General features: G+C 42.9%; 1 protein-coding gene across 1 annotated transcript; it reads right to left on the reverse strand.

Moving 5' to 3' along the window:
* Positions 1-337: 337 nt before the first annotated feature.
* ODF3 (outer dense fiber of sperm tails 3) lies at positions 338-10,514 on the reverse strand. The gene is made up of 5 exons (XM_019519994.1): positions 10,398-10,514; positions 5,537-5,734; positions 4,788-4,889; positions 1,806-1,927; positions 338-361 (listed from the first exon to the last, which is right to left on the reverse strand). Exons 1-5 carry the CDS (start codon positions 10,504-10,506, stop codon positions 338-340), a joined length of 555 nt encoding a protein of 184 aa, XP_019375539.1. The 5' UTR covers positions 10,507-10,514.
* Between the last annotated feature and the right edge of the window lie 5,035 nt (positions 10,515-15,549).

Here is a 15,549-nt window from a genome sequence, read left to right on the forward strand (position 1 = left end):
CTTTGAAGTTGCACCTGCTTATAGTATTGTTTATGTTTTAGCCTTATTGAATCATTGCTTAAGTTTTGTCCTTATTAACTTTTTGTTTTTTATTATTAGCTGGCTTTGAGTTGTTTTTGTAGAGCTCATAGGTGCTCATTATGTCTTTTCTTTTTTTTATCACTGTGAGAAGTTCTTTTAACATAGCATAGAAATGGCCTTGTTACTAGCTTCAATTAACTGAACTTGGCACTAACCAGCTGAATCAGAGGGATGAAAGAATTGGATATATTAATGAAAGGTGATAAGGAAGACCAATGGACAATGCCCAAAGTAAGACACCGGAAAAAGGCCAAATTTAAGAGGTGTGCTTGTAATGGATCTGTTACACAAAGGAATATGCTGACGGGATAAAAGATGGATAATATGCTGACTACAAAGAGACCAATCCAAAAGCAGAGAGTCATCAAAGAAGTGAAGTTGAAGAAAAGCATAAAAGCAGGGAGCAAAAAAGTTCATCATCATACGTCAGAAATCCAGCCTTCAACACCTGCCTGGACCCTCCCAGCCCATGATGTGCCCTTTGTTTCCAGGAACTGAGTGGCCATCTTTTCTGCCTGAGCAAAGTAACATCTGGGATTGGGCGAGATTGTTGTACTGAATGTTTTTTTTTTCTCTCTGAATATAGAAACTGCTGAGATAATACTTGTTGTACTAATAAAGTCAGACTTCGATTTCAGGACACCGAGTTGTCCAAGACTCATTTTAAGACACTGAGTTGTCTGTATTTTGATTTTAGGACACCGACTTGTCTAAGCTTGTGAACCATGTTTGCACACCTACTGTAATTTTATCATTTTATTATTGCTTCTTCCCAAGCTACCTACCACTGTCACATTTTCTACCAGTTCTTCCCTATTGATCAGGACAAAATCCAAGATAGGTGATCCCTTAGCTGTATCCTGCACCTTATGGAACTGAAAGTTGCCCTTCACCAAGTTATGAACCAACTCCACAATGAAGTCCAGAAAATTGAACTCTTACCAGTACCATCCCATTCCCATTTCCATACCATTCCTTCCCAGTGCCAGAAATTATTAGACACTTGGAAAGTATGATTTCTGAGGAAAGACGGAGAGAATTGGGATTATTTAGTCTGGAGAAGAGAAGACTGAGGGGAGATTTGATAACAGTCTTCATATACCTGAGGGGTGATTTATAAAGAGGGTACAGGTAGACTATTCATTGTGACTGCAGGGGACAGGACAAGGAGTAGCATTCTTAAATTGCAGCGGAAGAATGTAGATTGGATATTAGAAAGAACTTGCTCACAGTGAGGGTGCTTGAGCATTGGAACAGACTACTTCAGGAGTTTGTGGAATTTCTACTCTTAGAAGTTTTCAGAAGTGGGTTAGACAAACATTTGATTGGGTTATTTAGTCAGGGGTCATCCTGCCTTGAACAGGGGGTTAGCATAGATGATCTTTTGAGGTTCCTTCCATCCCTACTTTTTTATAATTTTATGATTAGGGTTGGTAGAAAGACTAGGTCTAATTTGAAGACTTTGGGAGTCTCATTGATTTTGATGGTATTTGAGCCATGTCCTTTGGATAGGTAGATGCTGCAAGTACAGAAGCGCCCTGTCTTGATGATGGCGCAGTAAGTAGGACTCTAGATACCACTGTCCATGTGCAAGCTGAGTGCTTGGATCTGCTTGTATTTGTATATTGAGAAAGGACCCAGCAATATTTGGAGCCCTTCAGTTTTGGAGGGGGCCTCTGGTTACTGATAAGAATACTTGGAAAGGAGGTGAAAAGGCAGCCTACCTTATGGCGATCCTCATAAAAATAACCTATGTTACTTTTCCATTTCATGGAATAGCAAGGACTAGCTGTTTTGTCCACTGTTTTGGGGCCCAACACTTTAGGGACTGTATATCTGGCAGGACCTGGCAGGACAGAACAGTAACAATTATTACATTCAGCATGATTGTTCAAGGATTAGATAGCACATCTAGACAGGGAAGACATTTTCAAACTGAGGCTGGGGAGAAATCAATTCCAACTATGTTGGGGCACCAATTTGTAATACTGTAGTAGCCTCATGGGACTATCATATAATCTGTTTTTTAGCCTTTGTGGACAGGACCTATCTTCATTTTTCTGAGGCTGTGGGGTGCTTCACTTAGCATGTTTTACAGCAGCAAAATGGACTTTCTTTCTTTTCAAATGACTGCTTTGTCCTTTGCATCAGTATTCTGATCCTGCCTTATCTGATGCCACAAGCACAGATGAGTTCTCTTGGCCTTCAAGGCCTGTAGTAGCCTATCCTTATGCTAATTGCCATGTCTTAAATTATCAACATGTTTGATAATCCCCCTGCTCTGCTCATGCACTTAAAAAGTAAGCTATTGGGGAACAGCATTGTCATCACATCCTGCGTTTGTCTAGGCCAAGTTACAAGAAGTCCCTACTCTATGATGGGCTGGGGGCACTATCACAATATAGTTTTTCTTTCTTATTTTTGTTATTTCATACGAGATACTTGCCTTGTTAAACAATACACACAGAAAGGAGTGTTTTTCAAAGTATTGTGTATTTGTCACAGGACTCCCATTGACTTCTCCATATTTTCTCGCATCACCTGCTCTTCTGTGCTCTCAGCCATTTTTGGTGGTCTTGGGAGTCTGAGCGCCACATATTCTGAGTATGAGCAGAGTAATTTCTTGCCTGGCTCTCAGGCTCTGGGACCAGGAGACCAGAAGCTGAGAGCACAGAAGAACATTAACTGTCTATTCCAGTTCCAGCCCCTTGCTCCCTGGGTGGGTGGGGAGTGAAGTCGCAGAGCCAAGCAACCCTCTGTCGCACCCAGCTGACTGAAGAGCAGGCTCTTGCATGTTTGCAGTGTTTTTTTAAGTGGTCTAGTGGGAGGACAGCGTTGGGGGCTTCACATCTACCTGAAGTGCTCTGAAGGAGAATTTGGAGCAGTTCACATGTATATCTTTCCATGACCAGTGTGCTTGTTTTATTTATTTATTTATTTATTTATTTATTTATTTATGGTTTTGTTTTCCCTGTTTTCAGCCTGCACTGGATTTATCATTTATATATGCATGAACTTAGCAAATATCAAACACAAACATTGTTTCCCCATTCTGGACTGTGCAAATGTTAATTAGAGTATTGCAGGATTTTCTTCTGAACTAGTGCGCATTTGCCACCATTCACCTAGGTACTCAGTGGTTTGGTTTAACACTGACTGCTCAGATGGCCCCATGGTTTGTCAGGGTCTGCAATCAAAGCTACTAGGGCTGTGCGAAACAGCACCATTTCGACTTCCGTTTCACCGTTTTGATAGAACAATGTTTTGTTTCGAGTTTCATTTAATTTCATTTTGAAAGCACTGTTCCATTTTGTTTCATCGAAACTGTGTCATCATTTCAACGCTGTTTTGGCGGTTCACCCATAAGCTATAACGGGGAAGCACAACACTGCCTATAACTTTGTCATTTTGGGGCAGATTTAGATTAAAGCAGCAGGGATGCTAGCCCCCTCTGAAAGCATAAAGCCTGTCAATTTTGAAGGAGGTAAGTGCAGTGGTTTCTGGGAAACTGCACCTCAAATCTTGACAGCAAAACTTGTGTCCCTTGTAAGTGTGGAGGCACAGAGGGGTGAAAACTGCAGGTATGGTAGCCTCTGCTGAGGGCATTAAGGCTGCCAGCTTTCAAGGAGGTAGGCACAGGGGTTTCTGGGAAACTGCACCTCAAGCAGCTGACAAGCAAATCTCATGACGTGTGACTGCATGTGTATGTTAAGGGGCCTCTACACGACATGGTAGTATGCCCCAATGAGGTCTCCTTCTCCCCTACAGCCTCAGCCCGGTCCACTGCTTAAATGACAACAGGTATAAAATAAGTTAGTGAACACTCGCACAGTAGTACCAGCAGTATCTCAGGCAGCCAAACTGTGACAGAGCCCTTCTTCCCTCTCCTTCAGGAGCTTCTTTCCTAGCGTGTGTTAAGGTGTGCCCTCACTGTGTTCTGCCCCCTCCCTTGCCTTACTTTCTGTTTCCCTGCAAGCAAACCCAGCTTCAAAACTCGAAACATTGCGAAACTTCTGAAATGTTTCGACTACCCTCATTTAGTTTCAAAGGTGTTTCGAAGCCCTTCATTTCATTTTGATTTTTCTGTTTCAAGCTCAAAATGAGTTGAAATAGCATCAAAATGAAACAGCCAGTGAAATTTCACACAGCTCGAAAAGCTACTCTTTGGTGGCAGAACCCAGTCTATTCTGGAGGAGTAAAGTCACTTTTCTTTGTGATGAAGGCTTCCGCCGCCATCTAGAAGCCAGGAGAAGGCAGAAAGTGTAGGACTGCCTATACATACGAACTGCTGTAGTCCCTTAAGCAGCTGTGTTTCCCCAGGACTTGCTTTGTATCCTGGTGGCTGCCGTATTGGAACAGCATGGCAATGAACATGTTCCTATGACACCTGCTGTCAGCCAGCAGAAGTTCTGGTGGGCGAAGCAGCCAAGTATAAAATAAGACCTGCATGTCAGGGCTAAAAGGAAAAGGGATTTGCATATTCTTTTCAAATGCACCTAAGTAAATGAAGTTGTTTCACATTTTAGTCTGTTAATCTTGATGACAATCCCGCTTAGCTCTGGGTATAACACTGGATCCTTTTGAAGCTTTTATCTTGTATCAGAATACTTTCCTCTGGAATCAGACTCAGGACTGTCTGCATTCAGGCCAGGTTTCAACAACAGGAGTCCTACATCAGATTTATTTATTAGTTAATGGATTTTTACCTGGAGTGCTGTCTACTCTGAAGCTTTTCGATCTAAAGGAAATGGAGTGAATAGGAGCACATCGATAGACATGTTTTCTTGACTTCTCTGGTGAGTAATCACCTAGACAAGAGTAGAACAAAGCAACAGTAATGACGGCTTGCCTTTAAAAGCATGCAAAGCAAATGATTTGGTCTTTAGGTTCAGCATACAAACTTTTAGGGCTTCCATCTGACCCATCACACTGTATTGCTTTTTCCCACGCATCCTGTCCTCATGGTCTGGTATTGCCATTTCTCCTACCTCCTACAGCAGGGGTGGGCAAAATGTGACCTGCAGACCAGATATGGCCCACCAGGCCATTTTATCCAGCCCACAGGGCCTCTAAAAATTTAGAAAATTAATATTTATCTGCCCCTGGCTCCCTGTCATGAGGCCTTCAATAACTTGCCAAAACTCAGTAAGCGGCCCTCCACCCAAAATAATTGCCCTCCCCGTCCTACAGCAAGTGCCTACCACCAATTACCCCCTCATTCTAGTTATGCATTCTAGCCTGTCTGTCCACATGCCATTCCTTCTGTATCTCTGCCCCATGGTCCTATGTGGCTACTCCTCCCACATTTCATCCCCTAGCATTGGAGCTGTTTCTGTTTGAGGATATGCATACTTTATTCTAAAAAGATGTTCTAAAGTTTCCAATCAGTTAAGAGGGGGGGATCATGGATATGCTATCCTCACTTTGGATAGCCTGCTAGAGATGTGCTACTCACTTGGTCCAGGGGTGATCTCTGTTTTCACTATGGGACGACCAGATATGGTATAAGCTGGGGCAACTTCCTTCCCCCTTCTGGTCATTGAGGCCACATAGTAGCGAGGACCTGGAGAGCAGCTTTCTTTGCAATGTGGCCTTGTCCCACTAATACTATAAGCAGGGGCTTTCTTTTTGGTTGGATTGTGCTTCATGTAACCTAGGAAGAAAGACTACATTTTCTATGTGTTGACCAAGTCACATTTTAAATTCCCTTTGTATTACAGTGCTAAAGTCATTTGAGTCTTTGGCCTCATGAAGTTCCTTTTCAGGACATTGTGTTTCCTTTTGTTTTGTAGGACATATATTCAGTATATCACACATTTTTTCAGATTATATGTATCTCAGATTTTTCACTCAGCAATAGGTGTCTACTACAGACTGCTAAACCAGGAGGAGGAGCTGGATCTGGAATTTTTCAGAGAACTGATGGCGGCTGCACATTCAAAGGACATAGTTGTTATGAGTTCTCTCAGTTACCCTGACATCTGCTGGGAGGGGCACTTGGCCAGATCTGACTGGTCATGTAGGTTTTTGACCTGAGTGGAAGAACTTTTTTTAGTACAGAAGGTGAAAGGGTTGACCATGAGGAAGGCTTTGTTGGATTTTGTTCTAGTCAAAGGGGGCAACCTGGTGGGAGATCTGAGGATGGGAGATAGTGATCATGAGATGATAGAATTCATTATCCATCATAGGGCAGGGAACTCAGTCAGCAAGGCAGAGGTGCTTGAATTCAGGAAGGCTGACTTCAATGAGCTTAGGAAAATAGTGGGAGACACCCTATTGGAAGAGGGACTGGAGGGGAAGGGAGTTCAGGAAGGGTGGTCATTCCTCAAAGGAATGATCCTCAGAGAGCAGAAAAGGTCTATTCCTTTATTCAGGAAAGGTGGAAAAGGGGCCAGGAAGTCTTCTTGGCTTACCATTGGAGTCAAGGAGTGCTTAAAAAAGAAAAAGGAGATCTATGGACAATGAAAACAAGGAGTAGTCACCAAGGAGGAATACACAAGTATAGCCCATGTTTGTAGGGAGATGATAAGGAAGGCAAGGGTGGTGACCAAGATCAGGTTGGTGACCGACATCAAGGACAATAATAAGTTCTTCTTTAAGTATATAGGGAGCAGGAGGAAGACAAAGGGAAATGTGGGGCCCTTGCAGAATAGGATGGGACAGCTGAAAAACAGACAGTCAGGAGAAAGTAGAACTGTTTAATGAATACTTTGCACTGGTGTTCCTGCATACAAATGGTGATCACCTGCCTGGTCAGATATTGGATTGATGCAGGGGGGCAGTTGCCAAGAAATGATTAGTGTTGAACTGGTGAGGGAGCACTTAAAGTAGCTGAATGTCTTCAAGTTAGCAGAACCGGATGTACTACACCTGAGAGTGCTGCGGAAATTAGCTGGAGTCATTGCAGGATCGTTGGTGAAGGATTTGAAGACTTGTGGTGTTTGGGAGAGTTCCCACAAGACTGGAAAAGGGCCAATGTGGTGCCAATCTTTAAAAAGGGGAGGAGGGAGAATCCGGAAAACTATAGACCAGTTAGTTTGACCTTGATACTGGGTAAAATTTTGGAAAAAAATTATCAAAAAGTCCATTTGTGAGAGACTGGCAGAAGGCATGATGCTGAAGAATAGCCAATATGGTTTGGGCAGGTTGTGTTTGACCAATCTCATCTTCTATGGTCAAGTAACAAACCGCTTAGATGTGGGAGATGCAGTTGATGTCATATATGTGGATTTTAAAAAGGCCTTCAGTATAGTCCCCCAAGAGGCTCTTATAAAAACAAAACAAAACTGGGGGATTGTGGGCTGGCAGAATCCATCATCAGGTGGGTTGGGAACTGGCTAGGGGGTGAAACCCAGAGAGTGTTAGAGGATGGGTCTGTATCATTTTGGTGGGAGGTGGCCAGTGGTGTCCCACAGGGTTTGGTTCTTGTTCCCATGCTGTTCAACATTTTTATTAACAATTTAGATGAGGAGGTGGAAAGGTGGTCAAGTTTGTAGATGATACTAAGTTATGGGGAAAAGTGGTTAAACTAGGGGATAGGATGCAGATACAAACAGACCTGGGCAAGCTGGAAAGGTAGGTGGAACAGAACCAGATGCAGTTCAATAAGGGTAAATGCAGAGTATGTCATTTGTGGAGAAGTAACTACCAACATATATAGGTTAGGAGGAGATGTCCTGGCCAGCACGATGACTGAAACGGATCTCAGGGTTATGCTGATGACATGAGCCACCAGTGCGATGCTGTAGTCAACAGAGCTAATAGCATCCTGAAATGCATTAGTTGATGTGCTGCAAGCAGAGCTAAGGAAGTGATACTTCCTCTACTTGGTGCTGGTGAGACCCCAGCTGGAGTACTGTGTCCAGTTCTGGGTGCGAAACTTCAAAAAAGACATGGAGAGTCCTGAAAGGGTCTAGAGAAGGGCCACAAAATGATTAAGGGCCTGGAGGACAAACCTTATGAGGAAAGACTAAGGAATGTGAGACTGTTTAGCCTGGGGACAAGAAGACTGAGGGGGGACTTGGTGGCCATCTATAAGTATGTAAAGGCGAATATCAGGATCCAGGAGAAAAACTGATCATTAGGGTGCCCCAGGGGAGGAAAAGGAGCAATGGCCATAAATTGTTAGAGGACAGTTTCAGGTTGGATGTAAGGAAGGAAGAATTTCTTTATGGTAAGGGTGACCAGAATCTGGACTAGACTTCCCAAGGAGGTGCTGTAGTCCCCAGCGGTGGAAGTCTTCAAGAGGAGACTGGACAGACACCTTGCTGGGATCATTTGATCTCAGCAGTATTCCTGCCCAGAGCAAGAGGATTGGACTCAGTAATCTTTTGAAGTCTCTTCCAGCCCTTGATTTTTATGATTCTATGAAAAAATGAGCTGTCCGGTTTTGTTCTTATACCAGTGACTAAGGGTTTGGAAATATAGTAAAATAGATGTTCCATGATAGTTATTTTCCAAGCACAGATGAAACCTAAGGTCCCTTTCAAAGCAAAGTGACTGAACTAAAATATTTAAACTGCACAAAAAATTGTTCAGTCATACAGAAGAGGAATTCTCTAAACAATCTGCATTAGAGCTCTGACAGGAAGACACCATCTTAATGACAGGGCTGCAAAGTCTGAGAAAATTGCTATCTGTGATCAGTGTCAAAATTAACCAGAAATTAATTAACCAGATTTCAAATTAGCCAGAAGTAAATGTAAAGAATTCTTATAACTAAGCTCGGGCGGGGGGCGGGGTTCTTTCTAATGCATTCTAATAAGAATGTTACCTATCATGAATTCTGCTACTTGTAGATACAATTATGTTACTAACATGGTAATTTCACACCAAAAGCAGCAACTGCCACTTAATGAAGCAGTAACTGACATTTTAAAAACTGATACAGAAGAGAAGGCTGAGGGGGGACCTGGTGACTGTCTACAGACTCACTAGGGGGGACCAGAGGGGTTTGGGGGAGACGCTGTTTCCCCTAGCGCCCGCTGGCATAACAAGGAGTAATGGGCACAAGCTGATGGAGAGGAGGTATAGATTGGACATCCGCAAAAACTACTTCACGGTTAGGGCGGCTAGGAGCTGGAACCAACTTCCAAGGGAAGTGGTGCTGGCCCCTACCCTGGGGGTCTTTAAGAAGAGGCTGGATGCCTACCTGGCTGGACTTGTTTGAGTCCCATTTCTCTTTTTGGGGTTTTTTGTTGTTCTCCCGCCCTGGCGGGGGGTCGGGCTAGAAGATCTACTAGGTCCCTTCCGACACTTAATCTATGAATCTATGAATCTATGATTTAGACAATTCCTTCTGAATGAATTATATTTCTGTTCTATGTTAGAAACTACAGTGATGGATACCTTAGAATCATAGAAGTCAGGTCAGAAGGGACCTTGTAGATCTTCAAGTCCGACCCCCTGCCCTGGGCAGGAGAAAAACTGGGCTCAGATGACTCCAGCCAGGTAGGCATCCAGCCTCTTCTTAAAGACCCCCAGGGTAGGAGCCAGCACCACTTCCCTTGGAAGTTGGTTCCAGCTCCTAGCCGCCTGGACTGTGAAGTAGTTCTTACGGATGTCTAATCTAAACCTGCTCTCCAATAATTTGTGTCCATTATTCCTTGTCATGCCAGGGGGCGCTAGGGGAAACAGTGTCTCCCCCAAACCCTTCTGGCCCACCCAGTGAGTTTATAGACAGTCACCAGGTCCCATAGACAGTCACCAGGAAAAAGGTATTAAAAGCCAATTGCAATTTACACAAGCATGAGGCAGAAGAAGAGAAGAGCCGATATTAGCTGCCTTTTGCAAACAACCATCTTTAAGTTCTTGGTGTCACAGACAGACAGCTTTCCTTGCCTCAAATTCTCTGAGGAGCAAGTCACAGATGGTGGAAAATGCAGCTAATCCTAAAAGTAATATTCTTTATGAATTTCCCAAAAATTAACATTTTGCAATCTCTGCTCTGTGGAAATTTGTGTGTAATTCAGCCTTGTGCTTTTGTCATGAAAATTTACCATCTCAGCAACAAAATCTATTTGTCATAGAGAAAATTAGAAGAATGATTGATATTAAAACACTATTTGCAGTATTATGTAGATGTGTACTAAGTAGAGTCACTCAGTTCTCTCTGCTAGGTTATAAAAAAAAATTCTAATATTCAGCTGCTATGTGGGAAAAGTTATACTAATTGTCACACCAAAGGCAGTGGAGTTATTTAAGTAAAAAACATGAGAGTGTACACAAAATGAATAATCTGAACTGATCTAAACTTTGTTTAATTTATTACCATGAACCAGGTTTCCTAGAGTTCTGTATCTGTCTGTGCTTTTTACCTGTTGTTCCCTGTATTGAGTACTTGGGTCCTGGACCAGTGTACTGGGCTACTATTGGTATCCTTGGCCGATGTGGTCTCCAGGTTCCCACCCAAACTCTGTCACCCATAGTGGGAGCTGGTTACAAAGCCTAAAGAGAAAGTAGAAGTGTTAATAATATTCTTTGAAAGAAGAAGAGTTCTTTTTCTTTTGAGAGTTTCAAAAAAACATTCTCAACCTGGCCCTGAAACTGTACTACACCCAAAGGCTAGTTGTGGGCATAATGGATCTGTGTTGAAGGAACCATATTTTGTACCTCCCCTAGGGTTGCTGCTGCCAGCAGCATGGTATTACTGAGGTAATGCACAGCTGTTTGAGATTTTCCTTGGATATCAGTCTTGCTACATGTGAATACTCAGTAATGGGGACAGGACAGCTGAATCCTGCTATTGAGGTCCCTCTTGAAGTGATAGAGAGGGCATTTCCCAGTATCCAGAACCAGGACTCCTTTGATATTTCAAAGGGATCTGTTTCTTTGCCCAGTCATATCATTCACTGTAAAGCAGACCCCAGGTTTACCTGCTCTCTGTCACTGGTCATTGTATTGTGCACCCCAGCAGTCTTCTACACTTCTGTCCACACCACACTGCATGAAGGCATACAATACTCACTGGCTGTACTTGACCTATGACAAATTCTAGAGATCGAGCAATGTAGATGCCTAAAAGTGTAGCTGGACACGTATCGCGTGACACTCTAAAGTAGCTCTCTTGTCTCATTTCCAGGATTTGCCATGCATGAAGTTATAGTGAGCGGACCACTAGTTTCTCAGTTGGAAGTGAGTGCAGTTAGCTTCTTTCGGCTACTACATTTACAGAAGAAGGAGTTGGTTTTTCTCCTCCCTCACCACATGGATGAAATTACAACTTCAAAATCCTTGGTTCTTCTTGATGAGGTATAGGAAAAGGAACATCCTAAGTTTTAGTTTATAGCACTGAACATTAAAAAAAAAAAATCATTTTTCTTTGACTTTGTGAGTGATACAAATCTACTGTGGCAGTAGTTTTCAAACTTCCAAAAATGAAAGAACTATTTTGCATCACTTCTTCTGCCATAGAACCCCTACCCCTGGCTCTGGGGACCATACAACCTGACATGGAGCCAGGCGACCTGATCTGGCAGTGGTGATACACTGTCTCCTGGTCTGCTCTGCCATTACCCCCAATTTCTTTATGGGATCCCTGATGATCTCTCACAGAATCCCAGCATTCCACAAAACACAGTTTGAAACCCCCTGGACTATAGAAATAAGGATCTAATCCATTCTGTGTTCTTCTGATTTCAGTGAGACTCCTGCGTACAGACTGATTTAAGGATAAGACTCTGAACAGGTAAGCCCATACGATATTTTACACTCCCTTTTCAGACTATACTGCATTAAAGTACACCAGGGCAATCTGTACTACAGAAGGATTTTCAATGCACAGGAAGAACAAAGCTGTACTCTTCCTCTCTCTGCCTCTCCACAAAATTCCACCAAATTATACAATAGAAATATATAATGTAAACCCTAATCATGTAAGTCAGAATTATTTGTGGGAGTAAAGTTTTGCTGGATTTTAGCTTTATCTCTTCTCATCACTCCTCTATGTGAAGGTTAGACAAATTATAAAGGAAGTGGATGGAGGGAAATGCCATAAGAAGAAAAAGCCTACTTTTAGTGGGCTGAAATAGTTCTTCCCTCAATTAGCTCAAAAAACTAAAAGGGGTTAGGGCTTAACACAATATGCCAGTCTCCAAACTTGTCAAGCTACCTTGGGTGAATCTGATATCTTTTATTAGATGAGAAAAGATCTCAGATTCACCCAAAGAACCTTGTCTGCCTATGTCCTTAGACCAACACAGCTACAACCTACACCCCTCAAGCTATCTTATCATGTATATACTGCGCACTCGTTTTATAAAAAAGAAAGTCATATTGTTGCAATATGAAGGACTCACTAGAGAGCTCTGGAGTTCCACAGGAGAATACGGCTGTTCCTTTTTGAAGACAATGCAACCATGAATTTACTGTGTAGGTTGCCCAGTTGCAATCTTCCTGCTAAAACTAGGATATGCAAAGAAACTAGATAACATTCTGCCTGTATCTTGGAAAGACCTACTGCATGGTCATGTTGTACCACAAATTAATATCTGCTTTATAAGTGGGCTTGTAGATGTGCGGTAACATGTATCACATTGCAAATGGCCATTTAGGAGTTTTAATTTCTTTGTCTAAAGATAATTGGTTTTAGGGACTTGATGTTTGTTTCTTCAGAGTACCCAGTTATCACATCTCTAGACAGTTCTAGTAGCTCTTTGAAGACATTTTCAACACCGATATGCTACATCAGGATGCAAATTTTGAGATAAGCATGTTTGGTGCTTGAAGATGTGAGACCAGTAGCACTCTGCCTATACCCCAATAGTTTCCTTACTACAAACCTTTTTATGGATTATTGCTTCTCTAGCATCAAGGAAACACAGTTGCTCCTAGATATTCCTAAGTACATTAAAAATCATGTGGCGACTGCAGTTCATGTGGCTCCCCAAAAAATGCTCATAAATGTTAATTTCAGAATTTCTTGTGGTCAGTAGACAGAGCAGAACTGTGTTCTAAAGGCCTTGTTACACCTTGAACTTAGATCTACTCAAATGTTGATAAGTGTTAGTGCTAGTCAGGTTTGGAGCAGACACACCTTAAACTTAACAGCCTTCTCTGACTGCCCCCACCCTGCACAGCTGTGCCTTGCCACTGAGACCTAGTGAGCAGGGGCAAGACCAGGAGCTGTAACTGTGAGTTGCCACTAAAGGGCCCATGGCCAGGACAGATTTCTATCCCTGTTCTAGGTGATGGTGTGAGAGACATGGGTTTTGGGGGGAGTGGGTAAGAACATGAAGCTAGGAGGTGGAGAGTTAATGGGATGGAGTGGGTAATAAAATGGGAGGTAGAAAAGAAATCGGGGTTGGGGAAGCATGGTGAAATGAAAGGATAAAATAAAAAGAAGTAAAAAACCCCCAGGAATTTAAGAAGAAATTTCCCCCTAAAACCCACTCCTAGACCTATCTGTGCCCTGCAACCTGGCTAGGTGGTATGTGTTCTGCAGGCTGCTTGCCAGGGTTGTACCCCTGCAAGAGGAAAGGTCATATCACCAGAGGCTGAAGGGGGAGTTAGCTTAGTGCTAGCACCACCCTCTAGGGCAGTAGAGTTCAAGAAAATTTGTCCACACAGAAAAGGAGGGTGGGGAGGAGACACTGCATCCTGATATGCTGAAGGACTGCAGCTTGGGCAGTTCATTTGTGGGGAGTGGCCACACATTAATGAAACATGAGCTAGGTAACATGGATCTGAGTCATGGGTGACTGGTGCTTCCTGAGTCTGGGGGGCACAGATTGCTGAGGGCAGGTCTCCCAGCTGCCGATCACTGAATCAGCTGTGAAACCGGAAGTGCACTTCCGCTGGCACTTATGGTTTTGCAGCTGGCATTTCCAGGGGGTGCAGGGCTGATCTCAGGGGGTACACATGCACCCACATGCACCCCCTACATGTCACCAATGATTAGAGATAAATCTGCCCTGGAGTGGTGTAACTTTAAGCTGCCTAAAATGTGCTTGGATCTAGTTTCAGGTGTTAATGTGTGGATAATCCAGGGGTTAAGAGCTCCAGGAGCCACCTAAAATTAACATGTAATGAGGCCCAAAGACTCCTTCTCAAGGTTTGTGTCCTAAGTAAATAGTATGCTGAATCTCCAAAATGAATTTGTGAGGGAATTAGCAGAATTGTTTCTGGAATTTGGTTGGGGTAGGTTTGAACTGTGCTTTCCTTTATGCAATGCCTGGCAAATTCCAACAATCTTTGTTTAAGTTGTTCATGGAGCTGTGGTTCATGGAGCTGACAGAATACTTGCACTTTTTACATGATTGTGTACCTTCCCTAATAATCGAGATTGCTGTCAGTCTTTACTAAAAACCATATATATATCAATGTGCTATTTTAAGAAAAAAGTTTAAAGTATACCAGCCCAGAAATATTGAACCATATATGCCCTACAGAGAAAATTATTTGTTAGTATGATCCCCTTAACTTCAATTCGCAGTGAGGTGCAAAATTTGGATTCAACCCTGATCCTAGAGACACACCTGGAAGTTATGCTGCTAAATTCACTCAGAACCAGTATAACAAATTAGTGAACCTAAACCAGGAAAGAAAAGGCAAAACTGGAAAATTCCCAACTAGATGAACAGGAAATAATTTACCTCTTTTGTCCTTTGAAGTTCAAGTATATACAGATAGCTCTGGCTTCTCTTCTGTTCTCTTTTTATTATGGGGTGGGGTGTGGAAACTGGGAAGAGAAGGCAGGATACTGGCAGGGCAGGCTGAGGTTTCTCCCTCCCTGCAGATTGTGGGAAGAACTTTCATGAAGTGGTCATAGAAAACTCACAATTACCTTGCACGGCAGCGCCGAGCGTTCTAGAACACTACCCAGCACCGGGATTCAAGTGCTGGTGTCAAGATTTCATCAATCATTCCTGTAGCTTCAGTGTCTTGGCTCTACTTGTGAAAGAATCAACTCCCAGGCAGCAAGACCCTCAGATTGGCACAAGGACCTTGAGCCCTGAGGGCAGTCCAGTTGAATAGCTACTGATCAGTCTTTCTGCTAGCATCTGTCTCTAGTTATTGCTGGCTCATGTTTTCACATGACGGTAATTAGGCAGCAGAGTCAAATTCAAAGCATTTGCATATGTGCGTATATTGAGTTCTTCCTTTGATGCTCCAAAAGAAGGCCATTGCAATTTGGAGCTTAAAGGAAGATTTTTTTGAAAGCAACTTGTTCCCATTTTTAAAAGTAACTTAGGCAGAGGACCACATTTTCAAAAGGTTTTGGACTCCTACACATACGCAGAGCCCAGTGGAATTTTCAGCAGCACTTAATCAGGTTCAGTGCCTACCCCATCAATTTCAATGAGCTAGTCCCTCTTGAACATGGGGTTTAGGCTCCTAAGCAACTTGAGTATTACCCTTTACTGACCTTGCTTTGGAATTTTTCAGAAAAAGCCCAAATAACACAAAGCAGCCAGATGTTCTCCTCCCATAGGATTGCAAAGTTCCATCTGGCCTGCACACCTCTGTTTC

The sequence above is a fragment of the Gavialis gangeticus genome, unplaced genomic scaffold (genome assembly GCF_001723915.1).
Source record: "Gavialis gangeticus isolate Ggan-Ray unplaced genomic scaffold, GavGan_comp1, whole genome shotgun sequence".
NCBI classification, from domain to species: Eukaryota; Metazoa; Chordata; order Crocodylia; family Gavialidae; genus Gavialis; species Gavialis gangeticus.